Source organism: Panthera onca, chromosome B1 (genome assembly GCF_046562875.1).
Source record: "Panthera onca isolate mPanOnc1 chromosome B1, mPanOnc1 haplotype 2, whole genome shotgun sequence".
NCBI classification, from domain to species: Eukaryota; Metazoa; Chordata; class Mammalia; order Carnivora; family Felidae; genus Panthera; species Panthera onca.
The window spans coordinates 130,304,339-130,329,235 of NC_138342.1; the positions used below are offsets into that span (position 1 = coordinate 130,304,339).

General features: G+C 36.3%; 1 protein-coding gene across 8 annotated transcripts in view; it reads left to right on the forward strand.

Moving 5' to 3' along the window:
- The window catches only part of ARFIP1 (ARF interacting protein 1), a 128,310-nt gene that overhangs the window by 2,359 nt on the left and 101,054 nt on the right, over positions 1-24,897 (forward strand). For 6 of the 8 annotated variants that reach the window (XM_060653989.3, XM_060653993.3, XM_078445685.2 and 3 more), the window contains exon 2: positions 12,105-12,184. The exons of the other annotated variants lie outside the window; for them this stretch is intronic. In XM_060653989.3, coding sequence (XP_060509972.1) covers positions 12,107-12,184 — 78 coding nt within the window. In that variant the 5' untranslated portion in view covers positions 12,105-12,106. The remainder of the gene's footprint in view (positions 1-12,104; positions 12,185-24,897) is intronic. 8 annotated transcript variants of the gene reach the window in all.

Genomic DNA, 24,897 nt, shown 5'->3' on the forward strand with positions numbered 1-24,897 from the left:
GGCAAATAAGATGGTTTAGTAGTGTGGTTCATAACTTTTGGTATGTTGCTGCTTATCTAGTCATCCCCTTTCCCTCTATTCTATATCAAGTATTTTAATGATTGTTCTTTCATGTAAAAAAGTTAGTATCCCTCCAAATGTAGTACGAGTTTAGAGTGTGTACTTGAACTTACCGATTTGGTTGCCACATGTTTATTGGTTGAGGGTTGAAGTAGTAAAATGTTTGACACTTGCAGAAACCTATACAGCTTGTCATAAGCTCATGCGCAGAGCAACTAGATTCTTCTCACAAAGTAAGAGAACTTCCAGCTGTCTAGCATCCTCACTTGGGGGAGAAGAAAACATAATTTCATAAAGAGAGGATTATGCTAAATTAGCTTCTTTCTAAAAAGGTAATGACAGAGTCAGAAGATAAGTTATATCTGACACCATACCAACAGTTAACATTTGTTTGCTTACTATGTGCCGGGCCTTATGCTAATTGCTTTATGTGATTATCTCATCTAATCCTCACAGCAACTTTTACAGGGTGGCTAAAATCCCCATTTTTATAGATGAAGAAACTGAAACTAAACAATTAACTGAGGCCAAAGGAATCTGCTCAAAATTACACTGATGGAGCCAGGATTGAACCTAGTAGTAGACTAGTCTAGTCTAGACTGCTTCTGCTGTGTTTCCGTTACATTGTTTTTGGCATGACTTCGGGATATCTCACCTGATTTCTCTACCATCTGTTAAGAAAAGAATATGTTTTCCCTTAATAATCTTCAGTAGATGAACACCTTGTTGAATGTCCTATCTAAAAGTATGACCAAAAGAAATGAACTTGGAGAAAGCTTATGGAGTGTTATTTGGTAGAGTTTTCCCATCAGGATGGATATAAATCTGTGTGTATATGGAGTGTATGTGCATTTATGACATGAAGAGTGGTAAATGAGAAAAAGGTTTTAAGTAATAAACTTGGCTTTGTGAGATTCTGGAGGTATAAATACATTTGAAAATGATCAATTTGGGATGGAGAAAGGAATAAACTCAGGATGAAGGAAAGAATAAGAATAAATTCAACAGGGAATTTAAGATATTTTGGCCATGTATGAAAAAACTAACAATGTATGTACACACTGGAAAGAGTAGTTCTACATAATGAAAGATGATGATTTAGGGACCATGACAGTCTAAAACTATGCAGCAGCGTTAGTTCTAGGATGTATGAAAAAGACTATAAAACGAAAGAATCTGAACATAATCTTGTTATCTTTGGCCTACTACCTTTAGGCAAACATGGAAGCCACCGAATTCTCAGATTCTTGCAGATTCTCGCAGATTCTCAGCTGTTTTCTACAAAAGTATATGTTTTCTTTTTCCTTTATTCCTTTTCTCTTTCTCCTATCTCTGATTCTCCTCTCCTCCATGACTTCTAAACCTTTGTCTTGTGGTGGTCATAGATAGGTGTTACTGGAAATTGCTCTAATCTTTTGTGAAAATATGGCAATATCTTTGCCATATTCTCATCTAAGAGTTTTTTATTTTGTTTCATTTTTGAATATCTCTGATAGCATTGGACTAAACAGCTCCTTGATCTTCTTTAGCCCTTTAGGGAACTGCGAGGCACTGTTTTTGAAGCAGGATCGTAAGAACAGTGGAACTTGTGATGAAGCCTAAGTCATACAGAGGAGAGAGTCGGTTAGCCAACTCCAGTTTCTGCTAGCATGCGATAGTATTTTAGAGCAAGGCTTCCAAATTGTTCTGCATCATGGCACACATAGAAAATGATTATATTTGTAGGGCAGACTATATTCAGGCTCTCTCTGGTTCCCTGAAGGCTGAGGGGGCAGTCAATGTTTCAGCACATCTGTAATTCATTCTCGGCATACTCGTTGGAAAGCTTTGTCTGGGACAAGAGGAATATGTTACTCTTTGTTTAATACCTTCTGTTTATTTAGCATGTAATAATTTACAAAGCACTTTCATATACTCAGTTTTATATACTTTCATATACTCAGTTTTCATATACATAGTTTTATTCTAGCCATATCAAGTGGATATGATAATATTACCATGTTAGAAATGAAGAAATTGAGATTTTAGCTAAAGTGCTTTCTATAAGGTCACACACCTAATAAGGGATGGAGTTCAAATCCCAGGTGGAAAGAGTCCCTAGGGGTTAAATCAGTGGCATGTAGCCTCCAGGATGGCCAGCCCCCTATCTGTTTTGTTTGAGTGCTACTACCTTCAGGGCATCTAGAGCAGTGCTAAGTCCATAATAGTTGTCGTTTATTAAGTGCTACTTTGGCTAGGCATTATGCTTTATAGATACTGTATATTAAGTATTCTTATTTTCTGTTAACAAATGAAGAAACAGGTACAGAAACCAGCAGAAGTAAGTAGTCCAAGGTCACCGGCGCTGTAAAAGGAGAACCACAGACTCAAAATCGCAGTTGTTCTACTCCAAAGCTTATACTCGTTTCATGATAGTGACTAAATGATTTCATGACATTGTGGGGTACAGATTGGGTTCCAGTTAAAGTGTGTGACATTAGTGGCAAAGGGTGATGGTAATAAAGGGAGACAGGCGAGTGGACTGTGTTTATTTTTGGCAGGTTCAAGGTTGAGTTCTAGAGATAGTGGCTGTCTAAAAGGATTTCCGAGGTGTTTGGAGATGGGGGTGGGAGAGAACAGTAATGTGATAAAACTCAGAGAATAACTTGGGCCATTGTGCTACAAATACTTCTAACAAAAGGGTTAAAAATACAGATCCTCTTCAGATATGAGTAAATGTTAATTACAGATTATTTCTTAAAGATAGATGTACAGATTATTTTTATTTTGTTCTTTCTGTATTTCCTAATTTTTCTATGTGGCATATTAATTACTTTTAAAATTAAAAATATGTTTAATTTTACAAGTAATATATATTCTTGAAACTAAAATTCGAACAATGTAGTGGGCAGATGGAATGAAAGTTTCTAGTGCTCTAATCCCTCTATCACCCACAACCACTCACAGTTAATTTGCAGGGTAGTTGTTGGGGATTAGATGAAATAGATGAAGAAGTTCTAAACCAGCTCTAATACTGTAGCCACTAGCCACGTGTGGGTATTTAAATTGGTTAAAATAAACTAGGATTAAAAATTCAGTTCCTCAGTCACACCAGTCATATTTCAGGTGCTCAGCAGCCACATGAAGCTAAGCGGCTACTTTATTGGACAGCACAGGTATAAAACATTCCCAACAATGTTCGCCAGCCGTGCTAAAACCTTAAAATACTGCATGATTAGTGACATAATTACTGTACTATTGAACCAAGATTTTAAAAAACTCTGTATTTCCCGTGGTGCCTAGCAGTTTTCGTTTTAGCTGATGAAATATTATTGCCATGTTCTCTCTCAGCTTTTGTTTTAATTAAATCCAGATGGTCAAAGTCTAATGTTTTTCTTGGATATTTGGGGATTATAGTTAGCTGCTTTTCTAGGCTAAAGACGACAGCTTTTCTAAGGGTGTGTTTTCGATCTCCTCTGTGCTCTAGGCCTGTATATCTTGCTTCCTTGTTGGCACCCTCTGTTGAATATATTAAAGTTCTCTCAAATACAATATGTTTACAACTAAATTGATTTCCCCCTCACTCCCACACAAAACAAAACAAACAAAACAAATGTTCATTTTTCTTTGCTCCTTATTTCAGTGAGTGACTCTATTATCTTTCCAGTTGTGCAAAACAGAAAATTAGGAGTGATCCTTAATAACTCCCTTTCCCAGTTACTGTCAACAAGTTTTATTACTCTTACTTTTTGAATATCTCTTTTTTTTTTCATAAAAATTTTTTTTAACGTTTATTTATTTTTGAGACAGAGAGAGACACAGCATGAACGGGGGAGGGGCAGAGAGAGAGGGAGACACAGAATCAGAAGCAAGCTCCAGCCTCTGAGCCATCAGCCCAGAGCCCGACGCGGGGCTCGAACTCGCGGACCGCGAGATCGTGACCTGAGCTGAAGTCGGACGCTTAACCGACTGAGCCACCCAGGCGCCCCTTGAATATCTCTTGAATCTGTTTACGTCTTTCCATTTCCACTGCTACCACTTTAGTTGTTACCATCATCTTGCCTGAAATTTCTATAGTAGCCTCCATTCGTCTCTGCTCACTTCTATTTTGGCCCCTCTCTAATCCATTATCTATCCTGGAGGCATAGTGGCTTATTTTGAAACACGCATCTGATTGTCACTTTTCTCTCCTCCCCAATCTTTCTACGACTTCCCATTGCTTCTAGAATAAAAATAAAACTCCTTAACAGTGCTTAACTCATCCTTGCCCTCCAGCCTCATCATTTACCATGTTCTGCTTAACTCTCCACTTCAACTGTGCTGGCCACCTTTTAGTCCTTTGTACTTGTCTTGATCCTTGCCATTACAAGGCTCCTTATTAGCTCCTAACTATCCTTCACACTTCAACAGAAGTTTTGTTTCCTTAGGGAATACTCTAACCACCCAGATCATACATTTACCACAGTTACAGTTTACATTTTGTGTGTGATTATATGCCTCCAAACTCCATGAAGATAGGGACCAAATCTTACATTCTTTTTTGGCTTGTTCTTAAATCCCTATCTTCTAGCTCAGTACCTCATGCCTAAATATTGCTTGAGTTTCCAAGTATATAGTATTAAAGATTTCAGTTCATGAAGTTTTAGACTACAGGATTTTGAATATAACTATTTTTAATATAGTAGTTAAAATAGTAGTTAAATTGAGTTATACTGTTTCTTAAGTGTATGAAAAATCTTATTTTAAGTTTATATTAATTATTAAAAACTATAACATATAACAGTATTCTTAGATTATTTTATAATAAGCTCTTATTTTAGAAAAATTTTAGATTTTTAGAATTATTGCAGATAATGTAGAGATTCCTGTATACCCCATGCCCAGCTTCCCCTGTTATTAACATACTGCATTAGTGTGGTACATTTGTCACAATTCATAAACCAATATTTATATGTACTAATGTTTGTTCAGATTGCTTCAGTTTTCTCCCAATGTCCTTTTTCTGTTCCAGAATACCACATTAGATTTAGTTGTCATGTGCCCTTTTGGTTTTGACCAGTTCTCAGACTCCTTGATTTTGATTATAAGTTGATAGTTTTGAGAGTTACTGGTCAAGTATTATGTAGACTGTCCCTCAATTGAGATTTGTCTGGTGCTGTTCTTAGGATTAGACTGGATAATATGTTTTTGGGAGGAAGACCCACAGGAATAAAGTGACATTCTCATTATATAAAGAGTAAATATTATCAGTGGTTGTTGTTGACTTAGTCCCCTGGCTTGAGATTGGGTTTATTAGGTTTGTCCTCCGTAAAGTTACTCCTTCCCTAACCTTTGCATATTGTACTTCTTAGAAAAAAGTCACTAGGTGAAGTACATGCTTAAGAAGTAGGGAGTTATATTCCACCTTCTTAACAGTGCAGTATGTACATAAATTTTTTGGAATTCTTTTGCAAGGGAAATTTGTCTCCTTGTCCTCATTTGTTATTTAGTCATTTATTTACATGAATATTGTCTCGTGGATATTTATTTTATACTTTGAGTTATATAATCCAGTAGTACTTTATTTTGTTGCTTAGATTACTCCAGCTTTGGCTATTGGGAGCTCTTTCAGTTCGTTTTTATATCCCTTTGACATATCCCTATCGTTGTGAGGATTTTGTTGTTTGGTTTGTTGTTGGGATTTTTTTTAGCACATCTTTACTTCCTGGCACTACAAGATGTTCAGGCTCATCTTGTATATTTCCTGCCCCAGGCCTAGACTCAGCTATTTCTCCAAGAAGTGCTGGTTCCCTTTACTGGAGAATGGTATTAGAAACCAATATCTGGGCACTATGTGTGCTCATTCTGGCTGCAGTTGCTTCTAAGAAATATACACCAACTCATGTAAATACGCGTATCTATAAATTTTTCTATATGTTACTATCTGTGTCTGTGTTTAAGCTGTATTCTTACTTTATTTATTCTGAAGCTTTTTTCCACTGAAAAAAATATTGAGGGGTTTACTTTATATAGTTTTGGGAATTTAGTTACAGAATTAAAGTAACTCCCCAGTTCTTTCGGTTCTTGGTTGGCCTCACTGCTAATATTCTGGAACGCAACTAGTTATCTTGAAGAATTCAGGAAGTACTTTAGTTTTGAGACTCTTATCATTTTACTTCTCATTAGTTTCTCTGAAACACAATCTAAATGGGGAAAATAAGACTTTCCCAGTTAATTTTATTACTTGGTTGAAAGTTAGTAATGATGGTGGAGATGGGAATAGTTGAATATTGATTTTTATTTATTATTAGTATTATTTTTTAAGTTTGTTTGTTTTTAGTAATCCATACACCCAGCATGGGGCTCAGACTCATGACCCCAAGATCAAGAGTTGGATGCTTTTCCAGCTGAGCCAGCCAATCACCCCTGAATATTGATTTTTAAATTGTTTCCCATTATTACCTGTAATGGGGAATTAACTATATTTTGTCAAAGCTTTCTACTTTTGAATTGTCTAGACTGATGAGCAATGCAATCTTAACTTATCACTAAAAGGACTTGTAGGTGTATGGTAAAATAGCTTTTACAGATATGAGATAATTGTTGACATAAGGCAGCAGCATAATGTAAATGATTCGTTATTATCTTATTTCCTTTTATTTAGTTATACTTATGAAAGGGAATGTAATTGTACTTTGAACATATTGTGTTGTGAACCATTTTTAGTTCAATATCATTTGCATTAGATAGTAGGGAAAAGGATTTTTTCCTTACGTTAAGACTACTGTCATAAAAAAGAAAATTAAATTGTTTTGACTACAGCAGAAAGCTTCTGTATTTTAGATGTTATTTTTCAACTCGAACACATGTAGTTACTTAATGTCACTATATGTTTTAACTAAGTTTTTTTATTGTAAGTTAGTTCAACTTTAAAATTAGTATTAAATTATGAAATTAAAACAAGTCTTTCCATTCTGTTTATTCATAAGCGAGAAAAGCTAGACATATTCTAATAAATTCCATCAAGAATGAAAGAAATAGAGTAACTTTCTTTAATATTTAGCCTGGTAACCAGTCTCTGGAATATCAGCAATACAATAGTCTAAAGAAACTAAGCAAATTTAAAATAAAGAAAGCCCAGGTTTTGCTAATTTTTGCTTTCAATTTTCTGTATTTACCTCCTTAGCATTGTCCTTATCTCACCAGTTCGAACTCCTTGGTCACATATATTAATAATTATTTATAGTATTTCTCCAACGTTTTTACTAAAGTACCTCTAGAAGGAAGTATCCCTCTTCAGATGTTTCTTTCTCCCCCCCTCCCCCCAGATGTTTCTTTGGAGACACATATTTTATTACAAAACTTCAAGAAATTTCTTGGAAGACTTATGTATATTGTTTTATTCAAGTGAATTTTGTTTTGGATCCCATAATATTCTAGTACTTATTTTAATAAAAAGAATGTAAATTCTCATTCCAATATGATGTGCCATGTTTATCCTGTTTAACTCTGCCCTGTTTCTATTTGCCTTCCTGTGCCTTGAGCACACCGTTTCAGACTCTGTGTGGTATGTGAGTACCTTAATTTGAAAATTCAGGGTTTCTGTTTAACAACATCATCCCATACATACATCCTTTAGTGTTAGACTTCTAACTTCTAGTCTTTAACTCATTGGAAACATGGAGACTGTAAATGTAGTTTTTTCTTTTCTGGCGTCCATAGAATCTTCTATTTCCTCTTCCAGTATCCTGGCAAATTTGGTACCTTCTGGCCTCTCTTTCTTGGGTCCTTAGGAAGAACCTAAATGCAATTAAGTATTATAGGGTATAGAATTCTCCCTCATTGAATTCTGGTTAAAGTTCTTATATAAATTCCCCTTGGATAGATCTAGTTTATTCAGTTTATAGAAATTAAAATATGATTTTAATAATAAAATAAAAAATAATCCCAGACAGTTGGATGAATTATAAACTTCGGGTGATATTATTTAAGCACTTTTTCTAGTGCTCATTAATAATTCACGCCAAAGGTCATTTGTTCTTAACACTCCTTAGTTAATGAGTACCTCTGGCTGATTTATAGAATCAGAGCCCCAGAGATGACCTGAAGCATTTTTGGCCTGCAGTATAAATTTGCTTAAGAGGCTTGAGCATTAATGGTAGTTTTGAAAGAGTAGCTTATCATTCTATTTTGAAAACAGTTTTTAAAGATAACTGAATATGTGTAAAGATCAAAAACCATGTATCTTAAACAGTACAAACTAGAAGTCATTAACTTTTTAAATCTTTTTGTTCCCCATGTATATTAGTTATCAAACTTTATGAACAAACTTCTAAAAAATAAATGTGAAGTAGGTCAGAGCATTTAAAGAATATCAATAAAACACAGATTATTTAGTACCTATCTCTGTAATTCTCAAAAATTTGATTTCCTGTTTCTCTCTATGTCCAGGGTTATTTGACCTTTTCTTCAGTTGGATGATAATGATATATTTTCCTAATTGATGCTACTGATTAATACAGAGAAGCCGATGATAACTTCTGTTTCATAAGAAAGTAGAAGACAGTGAAAGTGAATTGCCTTAATTTTCTTCTGTTTTCTATTCCACTCTTTGCTATCTCCAGGGGTTCCTTCCTTTCCTTCCTCCTTTTCATTCTTCCCTCAGTGGAAGAGGTTTCCTACTTTTATCTAAGGGTAATTCCTCAACCTTTGTTCAGAATTTCTTTCCGTTTTTAAAAAACTAATTTTGATCTAATTTTAGACTTGCAAAAATAGTGCAGTTTCCTTAGATTCTTCACCCCACTTCCCTGAATGCTAATATCTTACATAACTATAATTATCAAGAATAGGAAACTAACACTGGTATCATATTATTAACTAAACTACAGACCTTATTAGAATTTCACTAAATTTTCAGTTGTCTTTTTTTCTGTTCCAGAATCCTATCTAGGAAACATGACACTTTTAAAGAGTATTGATCAGTTATTTTGTGGAGCATCCCTTAGTTTGCGTTAGTCCAGTGTTTTCTCATGATAGGCCTGAGCTTATGCATTTTTGGCAAGAATATCACAGAAATGATGTGTCCTTCTCAGTGCAGTGTTTCAAGGGGATTATGATGTTATATCTTACTACTGGTAATTGCTTGATCACTTGGTTAAGTTATATCTGTTGAGTTTCTTCACTACAAACCATGATTTCCTTTACTGTCTTTCCCTTTTCAGTTCGTAAGTACCTTGTGGGAGATACTTGGAAATTATGTAAACCCTGTTTCTCCTCTCTAACTTTTGCCTTCTAATTTTAGCATCTATCAGTGGATCTTGTCTGCAACATTTATTACTGTGGTATTTGCCAGATGGTGATTCTGTTTCCCTCTTTTCTATGTTTATTAATTGAGACTTTGTCATATGGAAGTATTGCCTCTTTACCCCCATTTACTTATTTATTTGGCTATTTATATCAGTATGGACTCATTTGTCTTAATCTATGGGTCTAAATACAGTATTATCATAAGTTATTTTGTTGCTCAGTTTGTTCTAGCATTGGCCTTTAGGGGTTCCTTCAGGTTGGTTCCTGTATTCTTTCATTTCCAGAAAATGTTCCAGACTCATCTTGTATTTTCCCTGCTCCAGCCTTAGAATCAACCAATTCTTCTAAGAGTTACAGTTCCTTACTGAAGAATGGTATTTAGGGGGGCGCCTGAGTGGCTCAGTCGGTTAAGCCTCCGATTTTGGCTGAGGTCATAATATCACAGTTCATGGGTTTGAGCCCCATGCCGGGCTCTGTGCAGACAGCTCAGAGCCTGGAGCCTGCTTTGGACTGTGTGTGTGTGTGTCTGTGTGTGTGTGTGTCTGTGTGTGTGTGTGTCTGTCTGTCTCTTTGTTCTTGTATTTCTTTTTGCTCTAATGAACAGAAACATGTATTTTCTTATATTCCCTTTGTTCTTACATGAAGGTAGTATACCTATAAGTATTTTTGGGCTTTGTGTTTTTTTCACTTAACAGTATGTCCTGGAAATCACTCCATATCATAGAGATCCTCCTCATTTTTTTAATAGTTGCATAGTACTCTATTCTTTGGCTGTGCCATGGTTTATTCAGTCACTTTCCTATGTATAGACACTTAGGCTGTTTCCAATATTTTACATTTATGAAGAATACTGCAATGTCTATGTCTTTTTGTATTGCTGGAGGTATATTCCTAGGATGGATTCCTAGAAATGAGATTGCTGGGTATAGCAGTAAGTGCATATGTGATGATGATCTTAGGCATCACTAAAGTTGCCTGCAGAATGGCTGTGCCAATTTGTATTCCCATCAGCACTGTATGAAAGTCCCTGTTTTTCCGTACTTCCTCACGAACGGAAAGTTTTGTTATATTTAAAATTTTTTTGCCAGTCTGGTAGGTAAGAAATGGTTATCTCGGTGTTGTTTTAACTTGCATTTCTCTAATTATGAGTGAATTTGAACATTTTTATATGTTGGAGGGCCGTTTTAATGTCTTTCTGTGTGTGTGTGAATTTTCTGTTTATGTCTTTTTCCTGCTTTCAATCTGGTTTTTGAGTTTTTTCTTTTTGTTTTTAAGAGTTCTTTACAGTAGTCTCCCTTTATCTGTGGGGGATACATTCCAAAACTGCCAGTGGATGCCTGGAACTGGGGATTGTACTGAACCCTTTATATACTGTGCTTTTTCCTACACATACATACCTATGATAAAGTTTAATTTATAAACTAGGCACGTTAAGAGATTAACAACAACAATAATAAAATAGAACAGTTATAACACTATATGGTAATAAAAGTTTTGTGAATGTGGTCTTTTTCTTTCTCTCAAAATATATTATACTGTACTCACCCTTCTTCCTATGGTAATGAGAGATGATAAAATGCCCATGCGATGAGATGAAGTTGAAGTGAATGATGTAGACACTGTGATGCAGTGTGAAGCTGTTATTAATTTTTTGACAACATATCAAGAGGAGGATAATGTGCTAATCGACCATAGTTGACTGTAGGGAACTGAAACACAACAGACTAATATCCCTAATATGTACAGTCGTTTTCCTTTAGCTGCAATTTTACTTTCTCCAATTCAGTTACCCAAGGTCGTTACTGGAAATCATGTTGAGAAAATCTCCCTTAGTTCCCTTTTCCTTGAGTACTGAAAATGGATGTTGCATTTTGTCAAAAGATCTCTCAACATATGTGAAGAAAACTGTGTTTTTTCCCTTAGGTTTAGGAATACAGTATATAGTAATAGATTTCCTAATTGAGCTAGTTTCGTATTCCTGGGATAAATCCCAATTGTTCATGTTGTATTATTTTCTTAATGTGGTATTGGGTTCGGTTTACAAACTGAAATTGTAAAATTGTTCCCTCCAGTGTATTTCAAAAGTAAAAGTTTGTTTCTTTGCATTGTAATACCTAACGTGGTATCTTGTAATTATTTCTCTCTGTCTCCTTGATTAGATTCAGAGTACTTGCAGACCATGAATTCGATTTTACTCTTCTTTCTCCTTAGTGCCTAGAAGAGTTCTTCATGTATAGTTGGCATTCTATAAATGTTGTTGCATAACTTAGAAGCAGAAATAGCTCAAACTTTTTATTTAATGAAATCTGGGTATAGTGTTTCACTTCGAGAATGAATAGTCATGTCTGTGTTTATCAATATGAAAGAGCACTGGCCAGGGAGGTAGAAGAGGTCTGAGTTCTAGTCTAAAACTTTGGTTTTATGTAGGCCATGAATAATATTTTTGCTTCAGATATCTTGTATATGAGTTTTTCATCTGTCAAATCAAGTTGATGTTCTTGTCTTTTAAATTTTGTTTCATATCTAAAATGTTTTATGAAATTATTTTTTAATCATTGAGGTATATGTTTTCACATTCTGCATAAATACTTTTTCTCAAATTTTGTTGTTAGAATTGTTTACCTGTTATAATCAATAGATACTCATGTGATTGTAATTTTGCAGAGCACATTCTGACCGCAAATAAATTATGTTACAGAATATTTATAAGAATATCACTGAGATTGTACAGCTTTTTAAACTAAATTATTTAATGTGTGCTTAACACATTTTACTTTTAGGTATGTCTGACTGCAACAATGATACTACAACTCATGGTGCATCTAAACCAGGCACAGAAGAAGTCAAGTCTAATTCTGAGGTGATTGGATGGTATTTCTATGGATTTTTGAAATCAGCCCGTCTCAATCAGTTTCACACTGTCCAGATTGACTCAGTTGGTCTAAACATGGGCCTTTCTGAATAAACTCTTACACACATAGACACAGACACAGTTAAGGAGTGGGAAGAGAGAGATTCCTTCATAATGGGAAATTATTATTTGCCTTCGGCATCTAAAATTCTAGAGTATATTTGTTACATAAAGATGAATGTAAAAGTTGGGGTCAAACTATAGTTGTTTATTTTTTATTTTTTTTATTTTTTTAGAGTGAGCACATGAGTGGGAGAGGGGCGGAGGGGGAGAGAGAGAGAGTTCACGCTCAGCACGGAGCCCGACACGGGGCTCAAACCCACGACCCTGGGATCATGACTTAAGCTGAAATTGGGAATTGGGTGCTCAACGAACTGAGCCACCCAAGCGCCCCAAACTATAGCTTTTACTATAAATATGAAATGAGATTTCTGTTGAAATAATACAGTAATAGGTTCATGTTTGAGCTTGTCTACTCCTGTCTACTCTCTTTGGTTAGGTACGCATCAGAATCCAAGTGTAGAGTTAAAAAAAACCAAAAACCTGAGTTCTGGACTTAACTTTTGACTCACTGAATGTGAATCTATAGTGATAAGACAACCGGCCGTGTGGGATTTTTTTGTTTTTGTTTCTTTTTGGAAGTTCTACAAATGATTCTAACCACTTTGATGGTTCAGTGAACCACTAGCTCATTAGATTAAGGGAAGAGATATGAAAAAGTTAGTTTTATATTGAATTCAAGTTATCAGATGTTTTTTGAATACCTAATACTAGTAAAGCCTTCAGGTTTATAGTGTTTGATGATTTACAGAGTAGCACTTTTATATTGTCCCATTTTGAACGTTAGAACAATTTGGTATCATTCAGTTAGGTATTAGAACAACTATTGTTTTCCCCATTTATTTGTTAAACATACTTAACTTTCAAAGAGATAGTGACTGCCTCAGAGGAATTGGCAAGCCTGGAACACTACATGGAGTCTGAACCAATTTGCCATCAGTATATGTGCACAATGCTAGATGTAGTGTGTCTTCAACCAAGCCAAGATACTGTGAATCTGTGTGAAAGCTTTAATGTAGGATTTAGAACTAGATACTTTACTTTTAGTCCAAAAGTCAAAGATGAGTTCTGGTTGGCAAAATATGTGTTATCTAGGGGAGGATTCAGGATTCTTTGTGATTTAAAATAGTTTGGCTATTTACTATTTGTGAAAGCAATGTTTTAATTACGTTTAGTTCAGAGAAACTAGGAAATTATGTATGCTGTATTTATCTTAACTCATGGATTTGATTTTTATGATCAGATCTCAGAATCTATACTGTTGAGAGATGATCAGAGGAGGTTTCATGCATGTGAACTACAGGAAGGATTGGCAGCCCAGCCAATAAAAGGATTCATAAAAAATGAAAGTGTTGTGTTTGTGGTTTACCACTCTGAATTTCGTCTGTGTGAATGTCACTCACATAGATGCTAAGCTAGAAATTTCTTGCTTAATAGAGAGTTAATCCTGGATGACGATGATCTGAAGGAAACCACTGCCATGTAATTGTTCTGAAAATTTAATATATATTAACATTAAAATCCATGTTAAGCATTCCCTGCATTTTTAGCCATACCCATTGTGCACTCTTCACAGGGAATATTGTAATTTTTTTAAAAAAGATCAGGTGTGTGAGTATAGTCTGAATTTATGTCCAAATTTAATTTAAAAATACTGTCTGAGTTTACAGTTCACCAGTGTAGGATTTAGGGGTTTATTTGGGGTTTAAAATTCCCCTTTTAGGGGCGCCTGGGTGGCTCAGTTGGTTAAGCAGCAGGCTCCGCACTGATAGTGCGGAGCCTGCTTGGGATTATCTTTCTCCTCTCTCTCTGTCCCTCTCCACTTGCAAGTTCCCTCTCTTTCTCAAAATAAATAAATAAACATTTTTAATTCCCCCTTTATTAGTATAATACTGACTTGAACCTTTTTTTTTTCCAAAGTCCATGATGAAAACATTTTCAGGGGTCAGATTTGCTTACAAGAATTTTTCTTGTGGGGTGGCTCAGTTGTTAAAGCATCCAGATTTTGGCTCAGGTCACAATCTCATGGTTGTGAGATCCATGCTGAGCATGGAGCCTGCTTGGGATTCTCTCTCTCCCTCTTTCTCCACTCTGTTCGATCTTTCTCTCTCTCTCAAAATAAACATTTTTTTAAAAAGTTTTCTTTTAATATATTGCTGTGTGTATTATGTCTGTGAACTTCTTAAATGTTCTATGTATCAGACTTTTCAGTAATTCAGACTAATCTTCAAGCTTAGCACATCACTGGTGGTCAGTTTGATGAATGAATTAATTTTTACTCCACTGCTATAAATGATATATTAATATTTGTTTCTTAGGAATAGAATATGATGACATGGGTGATAGTTTTTATTTCTTCAAAGGCAAAACAAAAAAACAAGGGAAAAACTCCAGCTTTTTGAACTGAGCCAAAAGCATTGTCAACCCTGGACAAGAAGAGACATAAAGTTCATTTAGGTTCTGTAAGGTGAATCGCCTTGCTCAGGCTCGCTCAGCTAGTTCACCGAGGAATCCAGGATGCTCATCAGTGATCATAAAAATGCTTTCTTCTTCTACACGTAATTTTTTTTTAAGTGACATTAGCTTTTCTTTTTAAGTTAGAAAAGGAGAAGAAAACATGGGGTTGGCTTGCTTTGTACCCTAGTCCAGTCTTGATTAGAGCAGATGAAAGTGGATTTTGTTCTTTGCGTTTTTAATATTTAAACTTTATACCTGGAAATGTGTTTAAACTGCTGCTTCTCTATCTGTAGGCACCATTCACTGAGAGTCTGTTGGTGCCAGATACCGTATGGTGTTTTACGTATTTATTATTTCATTTAATACCATAATAACCCTGTTTGCAGTTGAGGTTTTCTCCCTCATTTTACAGATTTAGGCAACAAAGACCTGAAAAGGCTTATACAGCTAATGAGGAACAGAGCTGTGATTTGAACCCAAGTTAATTAAAGTGAAAAATAGAAGTAAATTTAAGAAACTAAATAGGGGAAAAATTACTTAAAGGTAGAAGCAAGGATATTAGGAAAACAAGCAAATAAGATGTATTTTTAACAACAAAAAGGGAAAGAAAAGAAAAATAGTTCTGTTAGGTATTTATTAGTGTGTTCTAGGATTATTGCCAGAATTACTCTTTTTCTGTCTGCTCTTCAATATAGTAACACTAATACGTATACCAGTTTCTAATACCCAAAAAACATACACAAATAATTGCATTTTTCTTTTACATAAGTAACTCAGAGGTCTAAAAAGGAAATACAGATCCTGCATTCTAATTTTTTTTTTAATTTTTTTTTTTTTAAGGTTTATTTATTTTAGAGACAGAGAGAGACAGAGCATGAATAGGGGAGGGGCAGAGAGAGAGGGAGACACAGAATCCAAAACAGGCTCCAGGCTCTGAGCTGTCAGCACAGAGCCTGACGTGGGGCTCGAACTCACGGACTGTGAGATCATGATCTGAGCCGAAGTCAGACGCTTAACTGACTGAGCCACCCAGGCGCCCCGAGATCCTGCATTCTAGGTACATGTTGATTAATAGAGGAAATTTAAAATAAATAAAATGTAGAATAATAATGCCTGTAGAGTGGTACAAATAAGGAATTTTGGCAGTTCAGAGGAGTATCAGCCAGGAATATCAGCACAAGTGGCATTTTGAACTGAGTTTTAGTTTTATAGTGTGGGTAAAATTTGAGCATATGAGTGATGATGATCACTGCTTGAGCAAAGGCATAGAGAAGGGAAATTGAGAGACATGTATGTGGAAGTGTGAATAATTAAGTTTGATTTAATAGGGTAAGCATAATTGGTGGAAAAAAGATAGTCCAGATCATGGAAGGATCTTGAGTGTCAAGAGGACAGCTTTTATGTTGTAAACATATTGGGGAGGGAGACAGACATGTTAAACATACGCATAAATAATTTTATAATTTAATATAGTCTTTACTGCTATAAAGCAGGCTAAAGGGCTAATGAGTGATGAAAACTGAATTTGCATTAGTTGGTCAGGGAAGGCCCTTCTTAGATGATGTTTAAGCAGAAACCTGAATGAGGTGAAGGAGAATTGTGTGAAAATCTGGAAGTATGAACTTTCCAGAGAGAGGAAAGAAGGGCAAAAATAAGATTGATGTGTTTGAGGGACAGTGGTGAGGGCTTTGTGGCTGAAACTGAGTGTCAGTGGGGAAAGAGTGGGAGGAAATGTGGTTCAAGTGGTGGCTGGCAGCTGAGATTGGCTTGATGTAGAAAAGAGAATGACAGGAGATGAGAAAGTTGGGGGAAGGTTTGAAATGCAGTGTTCAGGTAGCACCTGGTTGAAAATATAAGACAAATTAGGTATTGATACTAATATATTAAAACATTTTTTTAAGGAAAACTTGCAACATATGAAGTAAAGGTTAAATAGTAAATGAATTCCCATATGTTCATCATCCAGATTCAATAATTATCTGGATTTTACCGCATTTGCTTTATCCATCCTTTTATCATAGGTTTGAGGGTCATATTCCCTTTAAAACCATGAAATCTCTGAGATAGAACAAAATAAAAAAGAACAAGGTTACAAACATTAACATCTGGATTCCATTTCAACTGTCTTGATATTGGTCTGTTTAGAAAAGTGTAGTTAGCAAGGGGAGATGTGCTGGCAGGTATTAGTGTTGATGGACCTATTCCAGTATTCATCTTGTTGGAGCCGAGCTGAAACCAATGTGCTATAATTATGACATCTTTATATAAAATAGCATTTTCAGTTTTCAAAGCAATTTCATATTTGATTCTTATGGTATATAGGTGAGGTTAATAATCTCATTTTATGAGGAGGAAATTGAAACTTAGGAATATTTATAAACTTATAAAAAGGGGCAAAGCTGGTCCTTATGTCCACGTTTCCTGATAGGTTGGGTAGTTCTCGTGAAACTTCATGCAGGAGATTTATTCACCTAATATTTCTGAACTATGTTAACACTTTATAATAAATACATTAATCATTTTTAAAAGAAGGTCATATTTTTACTAATACAGAAGGAAATTTCAAAGACTATTTGAATTATGAGTTTAATATAATTGCTTTCTCTTTTTGTAGGCAAACAAAAATGTAAATAATTTCATCTAACACAGAAGGCATTTGTGCTTTTTGGTATTGGAACAAAGTATGGTCTCTCTTGACATGCATAATTACCCCAGTAAACACTGCGACCTTCATTGTCTGAAGCCATAACTAGAACAATTAGAGTTAAATATTTATGGCTACTTTTTCTTCTTTCACACTGTTTACTTTTTTCATTGCTCTTTTGTCTCAAATTGATTGAAATTAAGAAGTTAGTCTTTTAAATTAGAAGAAAATATAGCTACGTGATTGAACAACAGGTCTATTAAATATATGCATCCAGTGATCTGAGCACTGAAAATATTTCACAGTACTTTTTAATGAATTTTCAAATAACTTTTTTTAAATAATAGATTTAAGAAAGAATTGGAAAAGCTTTACGCTTATTACTATATCACTTTATTTTTGCTTGTTCAGTGGTCAATTGGAATAAAAACCAATGTTAAATGTGTGTGTTTTAGAAGATATAGTGCCTTGTATAGTTCCAGAAGCCTAAGGCTAAGACAAGTTCTTTTACATCTTTTTTAGAAAGTTTCTACCTTGTTTCTAAGCATTGTAGAAATTAGGCTTTACCATTAATAAGGTAATAAATTGATAACAACAATTAATTGTATTTCCAGTATGCCTTCTCTTTCCTTATTAAAAGGTAGATTTTTGGGGTGCCTGAGTGGCTCAGTCAGCTAAGCATCATACTTCAGCACAGGTCATGATCTTGGAGTTCATGGGATCAAGCCCTGTGTCGGGCTCTGTGCTGACAGCTCAGAGCCTGGAGCCTGCTTCGGATTTTGTGTCTCCCTCTATCTCTGCCCCTCCCCCACTCATGCTGTTTATTTCTTTTAAAAATAATAAACATTAAAAAAAACTTAAGCTAGATTTTTAGTCTGGGTGAATTTTGGTGTATGTTGTATCTTTTATTTTCCATAGGGTGTTCGCCTATAAATGTTGACTGTCATTTGTAAGGCCTTTTTAAATGTTAGTGTCAAGGTATATTTTTAGAATTTGAAAAACATAAGTTGTACCAGAAAAAATTACATGAGGAGCTTTTTTTCTTTTAGCCTAGGTTTTCGGTAACCACAGAAGAGGTCATAGACTGAAAGTTGAATTGACAGGGAGAAGAGTTGTTGTGCATCCTGAGTGTGAAGATGAAGTTATTTGGTTGCCTAATTGACCAAGTTGGAGATCGTTAGAGGAGAGAATGGTATGAGAAGCAGCTGGAGGAGTAGGTAGGGGTCAGACAGTAAGCAGTTTTATGAGCCATGTTATAGCTCTTATGGTGTTGAAAACGTTTGCTGGAATGATGGGCAGTGTTAAGTGGTTCAGCAAAGGAGGGCATGGGGGGAGTAATTCTCCCCCCAGTGCAGTTGGTCTCATGCTTTGGAATGGGTTATTTCTATGACATTAAAGTGAGTAAGTATTAAGACTAGTGTACGAAGCAGTTTATAGCATCAAGCTGTTTATAGAGTCTTTCATCCTTGGCACTGTGACATATTTGGCTGGATGATTTTTTATTGTGGGGGATTATCCTGTGCATTGTAGGATGTCTAGCAACATCCCTGTCCTGTCCCTTCAGGATGCCAGTAGCACACCATCCTCAGCTATAAGAACCAGAAATGTCTCCAGACATTGCTAAATATTTGGGGGAGGGGGTGTGCAATTCAGCCTGGTTGAGAACCATTGAGTTATCAGGATCATTGATAACACATACATATTTTCTGGCAGTTGATGCCATTTGCAGTAACAGACTTGGTATCCTGAACCTCCTGATTCACAGATGTCCTAGCTTAATTCTGCATTTGCCCACAGTGAGGAGTAGGAAGTTCCGGGGTACAGCTGTCTCTAGGGCTCTGGTGTTAGCAAAAGACAGTGCTAATGATGTAATTGGAGGCTGATGCTTCGTTCATTCTTCAGTTGTTGGAAATGAGGGTCAGGTAAAGACAGTGCTACTCTTTAACTATGCATGATGGTACGGAAATAGAAGAAACAACAGTATGAGTTGTAAACATTAAGAAAGCAGTAGGTTTGACCCACATAAAAACCTGAATGCATATACATTGGTTGGCATGGCCCAGTGATGTATTTCAGTCACCTTTGGAAAGGTAGTGTAATGTAGAGGTTGAAAATGAAGTTCTTAAAGCCAGATTTGAATCCCAGTTCATCACTTGCTAGCTGCATGTTATGAAGCAAATTTCTTAATCTTTCTGTTTTCTTACCTGTAAAACAGGAATAATAATGGAACCTATATTAGAGAGTTGTGGGGTTGAATGAGATAATGCACATAGAACAATTAGAACTAAATCAGTTAATATAATAATATAACACACACAACACACATAATATAACAAAAACACAATAGTGCCTGACACATGGTAAGTGCTCATTAAATGTTAGCTCTTAATATTCTTGTGGGCTGTGTACACAAGAGGATACGTTACTTAAATTCCTTAAGTTTCCTAGTCCTCAGTTTCCTCATCTGTAAAATTGGGAAAGTCTCCTCTACCTCCCAGGGCACCTTTGAAGGTTAAATGAAATAATTAATGTGAGGTGCTTAGCACAGTACCTGGCACATAGAAAGTAGTCAATAAAGATCAGGTTTTCAGTTACTATTGTTGTATTAGATTAGGGAGCCATGGCTATCAAACAAGTTTCATAGCATTCTAACATTCTGAAAACTTTCTAGACCATTTCATAGTTTTCACTTGATACTCAGAAACATTCACAAAGATATTCTAAGACCATTTTCCGTTATTCACTTATGCAGGTCTGATGTCAGGGTCTTATGTTGCAAGCAATGAAACCAACTCCAACTCACTTACATGGAAAAGACATTTACTAAGAGGACATGAGGTAGCTTACAGAATTGTCAGAAAGATTGACAAATCAGACTCCAGGCTTTGTGCCTAGGACTATGCCCAAAATCATGGTCCAGCACTGTTTTAGTGGGGGTACCAGTGCTCTGCCATTGCCTAGCAACAGACAGCAGCTTGCACTGCCAGTACCTCTAGCTATGGTGCCTGGATGCTGCCACGAGTGCTATGGCCTCTGCTGACCCAGAGTTTGATCTTGCTGCAAGTTATGGCTGCTCCAGAGTGAGTTCCTGTTGTCCCTCTTTCTTTTTATTACTGGTTTCTGATTCCAGGTCTGGGGCAATTGCCTTCGATTTGACAGAACCTAGGTTTATGGCAGTGCCAGCAGAGCTTGGGAAATAAATAATAACTTATATGGCACTTCTTGTATGCCAGGCACTCTTCTAAGTACTTTATATTTATTTCATTGTATTCTCACAGCAGTGCTACAAAGTAAGTACTATTATCATTTTACAAATGAGGAAGGAGAACTTCAGAAATTTGCCTAAGGTTACATAGCTAGTATGTGGAGGAGCCAGGAATTGAACCCAAGTAATCTGGATCCAGATATTTGCTTGATTATCTGGTATTTTGAGTTTTTATATAAGAAGACACAGGCTCTGCCTTTCACCAGCCTTATCACGTGGAGGCTTTCCCCAACATTGGAAGCAGGCTGTGTCTGGGCAGCCAAATGAATGAGATATATACAATACTTGACTAAAGTCTGATTTGGCAAACTGATTATTGCCCCTATTGCTGATTTAAAAGATCTAGAAGGAGGGACACTAGATCTGAGAAACAGAGGGTTTTTTTTAATCTTCTGCCATTTATTAGATATTCTCTTAGAAAGCAAGTGCTTATGATTTTCAGACTGGCTTAAAACGGGGACTATATATCCGTAAATGACACTTAGGACTTGGCAGTGATTTTTATAGTGAGAGGGTATTGGTCTAATACATTTTTGTCATGGAGACATATTTTGCAAAACGACAAACTTCATTTGCTATTAGGTTGTAGAGCTGTGAGTCAGTCCTTATAAGTGGGTACTATGATAAGGCCATAAACCTCCCCCACCAGCTTGGGCTCTCTGGGTGGATTTGGGGCTAACAGGAGAAATGGATCCTCTACCATTAGGCATGATAGAATGGAATTTTACTCTTTCTTTGAAAAAGAAAATCAACAGTTTATTGAGATAAAATTTCTGTATAATAAAAGGCACCCATTGTAAATATGCAGTCTGATGAGTCTGATGAGTTTTGGTGAATGTATAAACTTGGGAAACCATAATTGTAATCAAGATACAGAATGTTTCCATCATCCTCAAGTTTCCATGTCCCTTTGAAGTCAGTCCTCCCCTCTCCTACCCTTCTCCCAAGGCAACACTGATCTGTCATTATAGATTAGTATGTTCTTAACTCCTATATAAATGGAATCATTTGGTATTTATTCTTTTGTGTCTGGCTTTTTTTGGCTCAGCATAATGTTTTGAGATTAATCAACAGTTACTGCATACATCAGGAATTCATTCCTTTTTATTGCTGAGGAATATACCATTATATGTATATACCACAATTTGTTTATCCGTAACCTGTTGATGGACATTTTTTTCTAGTTTGGGGCTCTTATGAATATGCTCATAAAAGTCTCTTCTGGATGTTTAATTTCTGTGGTAAATGATTAGAGTCATATGGTCAAGTGTGTATTTACTTTTATACGACTTTGCTAAACATTTCTCCAAGTGAAGTACTTTTTTACATTCCCTCCAGCATTGTATACAGATTACAGCTACTCTTTACCAACACCTGTCAGTCTTCTTAAACTTCAGCCCATAATAGTAGGTATTTAGTAGTATCTTATTATAGTTTTATTGATTTATTTATTTTTTAGAGAGAGAGAAAGGGAGAGAGAGCGTGCATGCACGTGTGTATGTGAGAGCGAGTGGAGGAGGGGCAGAGAGAGAGAGAATCCCAAGCAGACTCCACACTCAGCGAGGAGCCTGACGCAGGGCTCTATCCCATGACCCTGACCCTGGGGTCAAGACCTGAGCCAAAATCAACAGTCGGACACCCAACCAACTAAGCCACCTAGTCGCCCCTTATTGTAGTTTTAAATTGCATTTCCTTGATGATTAGTGATGTTTCATATATTTTCTTTTGTGAAGTGCCTGTTAGAAGTTTGGCCATATTTTGAGCTATTCGTCTTCGTATTACTAAATTGTAAGACTCATTTATATATATATATATATGTGTGTGTGTGGGGGGGGGGGGGGGGGGTTTTTTTTTTTTTTTTTTTTACATATTTTGAATACTAGGCATTTGTCAGATACATAAATTATGTCTGTTCTCTTCCCATCCGTGGCTTACCTTTTCATTTTTTTAATGTTTTCTTTTGAAGACAAATTTTTTTTAACTTGATTTTTTATTTTTTAAAATTTACATCCAAATTAGTATATAGTGAAGCAATGATTTCAGTGGATTCCTTAATGCCCCTTACCCAGTTAGCCCATACCCCCTCCCACAACCCCTCCAGTAACCCTCTGTTTGTTCTCCATATTTATGAGTCTCTTTTGTTTTGTCCCCCTCCCCGTTTTTATATTGTTGCCCTTCCCTTATGTTCATCTGTTTTGTCTCTTAAAGTCTTCATATGAGTGAAGTCATATGATTTTTGTCTTTCTCTGACTAATTTCACTTAGCGTAATACCCTCCAGTTCCATCCACGTAGTTGCAAATGGCAAGATTTCATTCTTTTTGATTGCCGAGTAATACTCCATTGTGTGTGTGTGTGTATACACACACACATACATACACCACATCTTCTTTATCCATTCATCCATCGAGGGACATTTGGGCTCTTTCCATACTTTGGCTATTGTTGATAAGTGCTGCTATAAACATGGGGGTGCATGTGTCCCTTCGAAACAGCACACCTGTATCCCTTGCATAAATGCCTAGTAGTGCAATTACTAGGTCATAGGGTAGTTCTATTTTTAGTTTTTTGAGAAACCTCCATACTGTTTTCCAGAGTGGCTGTACCAGCTTGCATTGCCACCAACAATGCAAAAGAGATCCTCTTTCTCCACATCCTTGCCAACATGTGTTGTTGCCTGAGTTAATGTTAGCCATTCTGACAGGTGTAAGGTGGTATCCCATTGTGGTTTTGATTTGTATTTCCCTGATGATGAGTGATGTTGAGCATTTTTTTCATGTGTCGGTTGCCCATCTGGATGTCTTCTTTGGAGAAGTGTCTATTCATGTCTTTTGCCCATTTCTTCACTGGATTATTTGTTTTTTGGGTGTTGAGTTTGATACGTTCTTTGTAGAATTTGGATACTGAAGACAAATTTTTAATTTTGATGAAGTCCAGGTTATCAGTGTTTCTTTTTTATTATTTATGGTTTTAGTGTCCTAAGAAATATTTGCCTACTCCAAGGTCATTAGATAGTAAAATAAGCCCGTTTCTGGCTCTTCATTTCCATTACAGTGATTTTGATCTCTAGCATATCTTTTTGGTTCTTTCCTACGACTTCTTTATCTGCTTACATTGCCCATCTGTTCATGCGTGCTGTCTACTTCATCCATTATAGCCCTTAGCATATTAATCATAGTTGTTTTAAATACCCAGTCTGATATTTCCAACATCCTTGCCATATCTGGTTGTGATGCTTGCTCTGTTTCTTCAAGTTGTGATTTTTGCCTTTTGGTAGGCCTTACAATTTTTTTCTTGATAACCGGACATGATGTAAAAGGAACTGCTATAAATAGGCCTTGAGCAATGTGGTGGTAGGATATGGGAGAAAGGAAGCATTATATAGTCCTATGATTAGGTCTCAGTTTTTTTAGTGAGCCTGTGCCTCCAGACGGTAAACTTCATAAGTGTTTCTCAGTTTTTCTCTCCCCTGCCTGGGTGGGACAAGATAGCTAGAGTGTGCTGGATTTGTTTATTTCTCTTCCTGAGGTCACTTAGGGGCTGATTATACCCAAGCAGGTTAGGTTCTGGTTTCCCCTGAGGGTAGGCCTTTTTAAGGAGAGCAGAGTGGTCTGATGTATTTCAAAATGGTTCATATCTCCTTTCCCTACCGAAAGGATGAGGGGATTTTTCTCCCATATTTACTGTGGTAACCTCGTCCAGCTTTTGGGGGTAAAACTCACAATATTGTGGGGCCCTCCTTATGACAGAGTACCCCTGCAGTTTTCACTTTCAGAGTTTTCCACAGTGAGCTTCCAGTAATTTGTTGATTACGGTTCAGCTTTTCCTACCCCAGCACTGGTTCCCAAGATGATTTCTACTAGTGAGTTTTTGCTCGGCTAAGCCTTGACTCTCTATATTCACCTATCTGTCTCTCCAGTTTTGGAGGCTGCACTTTGCCCTGTGTCTTTGCTGGTTTGCATCCCTCTCAGAAGCTTCCCTGGTGTAGTCTGGAATTCTCCCCCTGCCCCGCAAATACCTGGAGGGCAGGGAGAAACTGAAGAAAGAGGCAGGCCACTCCAGGTCAGTAGGTGTCAGTTTTAATAAGCTAAGGGAACTTAGGTACGAGACGCTTGTCTTGAGTGGCAACAAGATGAATGGATCCCTGTACCTGCCTGCCAAATCTTAAGTTTATGCAGAGGCCTTAACTGGGTTCTGTCACATGTACACCGTGCAGCTGTTTTAAACACCACTTTACT